General features: G+C 60.7%; 1 protein-coding gene across 1 annotated transcript in view; it reads left to right on the top strand.

Moving 5' to 3' along the window:
* The first annotated feature begins 26 nt into the window (after window positions 1-26).
* POLR2C (RNA polymerase II subunit C) overlaps window positions 27-3,578 on the top strand; it is a 10,161-nt gene continuing 6,609 nt past the window's right edge. Inside the window, exons 1-3 of the mRNA XM_019535516.1 lie at window positions 27-156; window positions 734-783; window positions 1,102-1,170. Coding sequence (XP_019391061.1) covers window positions 71-156; window positions 734-783; window positions 1,102-1,170 — 205 coding nt within the window. The 5' untranslated portion in view covers window positions 27-70. The remainder of the gene's footprint in view (window positions 157-733; window positions 784-1,101; window positions 1,171-3,578) is intronic.

The raw sequence follows: 3,578 nt of genomic DNA, 5'->3' as shown, positions 1-3,578 counted from the left end.
GGGGGGGCGGCCGAGGCCGGCGGAGCGGCCTGCGCGGCGGCGGGAGGCCCGGGCCAGAGCCAGGCGCAGGATGCCGTACGCCAACCAGCCCACGGTGCGCATCACCGAGCTCACGGACGAGAACGTCAAGTTCATCATCGAGAACACGGACCTCGCGTGAGCCCCGGCCGCGGCGGGGCTGCGGGGCAGGGAGCGAAAAGCGGGGCAGGAGCTTGGGCTGGGAGCAGCAGGGCAGGCGGTGGGATGAGAGCAGGAGCCAGCAGGGCAGGGGCCCTGGGGATCGGGATCACTTGTGGTCGCACCACACAGCTTCCCAAGCAGCCCCAGAGCCCAGCTTTGAGCTTTTCCCCCTAAGCAGCCCCGGGCGTTTCCAGGTGAAGCTCTGACCCAGGCATTGGATGCTTACAGGGCAGCGGCATTAAGGGGGGGAGGGTCTTGGGAATGGCATTGCTGGGGCCCGGCAGAGCTGTGCAGACCCACACGGCCATGGAGCAGCAAGCAAACAGAGAACCGTATTTGCAGGCCGCGCTCCAGCTGCATGTATTTGGGGTAAGCCTGTGCCCGGCTCCCTTGGTAGGCACTGTTGCAGTGGGGTTGTGACTCTACCTTGGTGCTGACCTTGCCTGCAGATGCAGCTCGTGTTCGCAGCACTTGGTGTAATTTTGCCTGCCCATCTCCCACAGGCAGATGCCAGCACTCATTGTCTAAATGCCGGTTTTCTTCTTCATTTCAGGGTGGCGAATTCCATCCGAAGGGTGTTCATAGCCGAAGTCCCCATAATCGGTATTTCCCCTCTAAGTGTTCTGTTGTGCGGTCATGAAGACGGTCCTTTAGGCTCAGACTCTTGCCAGTCACTGCTATGGCTCCTGGTTGTCCATTCTCCCTGCTTTAAACTCCCCTCCCTATTTCATCTGAGAACAGGCATCTGAATACATCACAAGTGTGCCCCAGCTACTGCTGTTTAGTTAGTGCTGTTAGATTAAGCACATGGAGCTTTATTTGGGCCTCTGAAGCCATCATTACAGGAGTAACTGTACCATGATCTCAGTGGGTTATTTCACTACAGTTCTTTGCTTGTTTCCTTTTTCTCCTGGTTTACAGCCATTGACTGGGTCCAGATAGATGCCAACTCCTCTGTGCTCCATGATGAGTTCATTGCGCACCGGCTGGGTGAGTGCCTCATAACCTAAAGGGAATTCGTCAATCTTCCTGGCCCACAGGAATGATTCTAGAGAGTCCTGTAAGGAGCAGTCATGCACTGGCTGAGGGGATGCAAGCAAATTAACTCGCACTCATTTCTTTTTCTGATCTGTGATATGACCTGTGTGATGAGCAGGGATCTGGGTTTTCGGTTTCCCACGGAAAAACTAAGAAAACCATGGATTCCCTGTTTTTATCGGAGAAAACACGGAGGTCTCTTTTTAGCAGAGAAATCCGTGGATTCTCTGTTTTCGCAAAGAGCTCTTGCAGGCTGGCACAGCTCCAGCCTGCAAAAACCAATTACAAAAAGAGGGGGAGGGCGGGGCCTGAGCCTCTGAGGCAGCCAAGGCCAGGCTCAGGCTCTGACTTGCCCTTTGCCCCTGGAGCATGGAGGTAAGTGGGGCTGGGGGCAGGGCTGTGGAAGATGGTTTGGGGACTGAGGGAGTAGGGGGTGCTGCCAGCCCCAGGTGGCCCATCGCAGCTGGGAGCAGGGCCAGGGTGTTAGGGCAGGGGTGCCCCTCTGCGGAGGGCTTTGTGGGCAAGCAATGCGGGGCACAGTGTGGTGGTGCCTGCCATGTGTCTGGGGGAGGGGGAGATGGAGGCTGCATGTGGCCAAAGCACCAGCTCCATGGCCGGATCTGCAGCTGCGGTGAGGGTTGGAGGCACAGGGGAGAGGGAGGGGGAAGGGGCTTGGGCTTGGGCTTGCACGTGGCGGCCACTGTCATTTACCTGGAGGGCCATGATGGTGGTGACAGCTGCTGCCTACAAAACCTGCTGCTGCCGCCACAGAGCCATGCCCAGAGCTGTGGAGCTGGCCACTGGGTGGCAGCAGCAGCAGCAGCATGGTTGTAGCCCGGGGGCACACAGCCATTCCCACCACCACCCTATGCTGCGCCACTGCCACCACCGCTGCACAGCTCTACGGCAGCAGCAGGTTTTGGAGGCAGAGGCTGTCACCGCTGGCACGGGCGGCTGCTACCACTTACCTGTGGGGCTGCCCGTGCCAACGGTGATGGCCTCTGTACAAAAGCTCCTGCTGCGGTGGAGCCATTTTTGGAGCTGTGCAGCCAGCGGCACAGCATGGGGTGGTGGGGCTGGGAATGACTGCGTGCCGCCCAGCCACCACCGTGCAGCTGACGCTAGTCGCATGGCTCCGAGCACAGCTCTGCAGCAGCAGGACGTTTTGTATGCAGCGGTCGTCACTGCTGGCACGGGCAGTCCCACAGGCAAGCAGCAGCGGCTGCCCATGCCAGCAGTGACTGCCTCTGCCTCCAAAACCTTCTGCCACCGCGGAGCCATGTTTGGAGCAGTGCGGCCAGCAGCAGTGAGACAGTGTGGGGTGGTGGTGAGGATGGCTGCGTGCTGTCCGGCCACTACCATGCTGTTGGTGCCACCCAGTGGGCAGCTGTACAGCTCCATGCAGAGTTCTGTGGCGGCAGCAGGAGGTTTTGGAGGCAGTGGCTGTCACCACCATAATGGGCCTCCAGGTAAGCAGCAGCACGGCATGCAAGCCCAAGCCCCTCCACGGCTGCAGAGCTGGCCACGGAGCTGTGCTCCGGCCGCATGCCAGCCTCCCTCTCCCCCTCCCCTGGGTAGCCGGCTGGGCAGCATGTGTGTGGCTTGGACATAGTAGCCACCACCACACTGTGCCCCACGTCACTTGTCTGCAAAGCCCCCCCGCAGAGGAGCATCCCTGCCCTTGCCCCCTGGCCCTGCTCCCAGCTGCGATGTGCCGCCTGGAGCCAGCAACACCCCCCACTCCCTCAGCCCCCAGCCGTCTTCCCCAGCCCTTCCCCACAGCCCCCAAGCCCCACTTATCTCTAGGATCTAGGGGTGAAGGGCATGGCTCTGCAGTGGCAGTGCTTGCCCGAAAAGCACCCCCCCGCACAGGCAGACGCCACCGTGGAGTTGTGCAGCTGGTTGCAGGGCATGCCGCTGAATGCAAGCCCCCTCCATTTCACCCCCGGCTGGGTGGCACATATGTGGCCTACGCACGGTGGTTGCCACCACACTGCTGTTGCTGCACCCTGTGCCACTTGCTCACAAAGCCATTCAGGTGACCGTGGGATGGTAGCACAGAGTGCAGTGGCAGAGTTGTGGTGGCAGTCTCCGTGTGCAAACCTGCTGTCAGGCCGGCTGGCATGTGTGTGGCCCACAGAGTGGCACCCCTGCCCTCACTCCCTGACCCTGCTCCTGAGAGTGGGCACAGGGGCACACTCCCCCGCTTCGTGATCTATTCCCCCAGCACCTTCCCTTTCTCCCGCCGTGCCCTGCCCCTTCCCCCCACATAGACACTGACACCCACCCCAGCAGGTATAAGTGTGTCTGGATGTCTGGGGGGCTGTTGAGATGGGGGGAGTGCGAGGCACCAGCAGCAC

This window comes from Crocodylus porosus, unplaced genomic scaffold (assembly GCF_001723895.1).
Source record: "Crocodylus porosus isolate Cpor-Errol unplaced genomic scaffold, CroPor_comp1, whole genome shotgun sequence".
NCBI lineage: Eukaryota > Metazoa > Chordata > Crocodylia > Crocodylidae > Crocodylus > Crocodylus porosus.
Note: the sequence above shows the minus strand (reverse complement) of the source record. Positions and strands in the feature narration are given on the sequence as shown.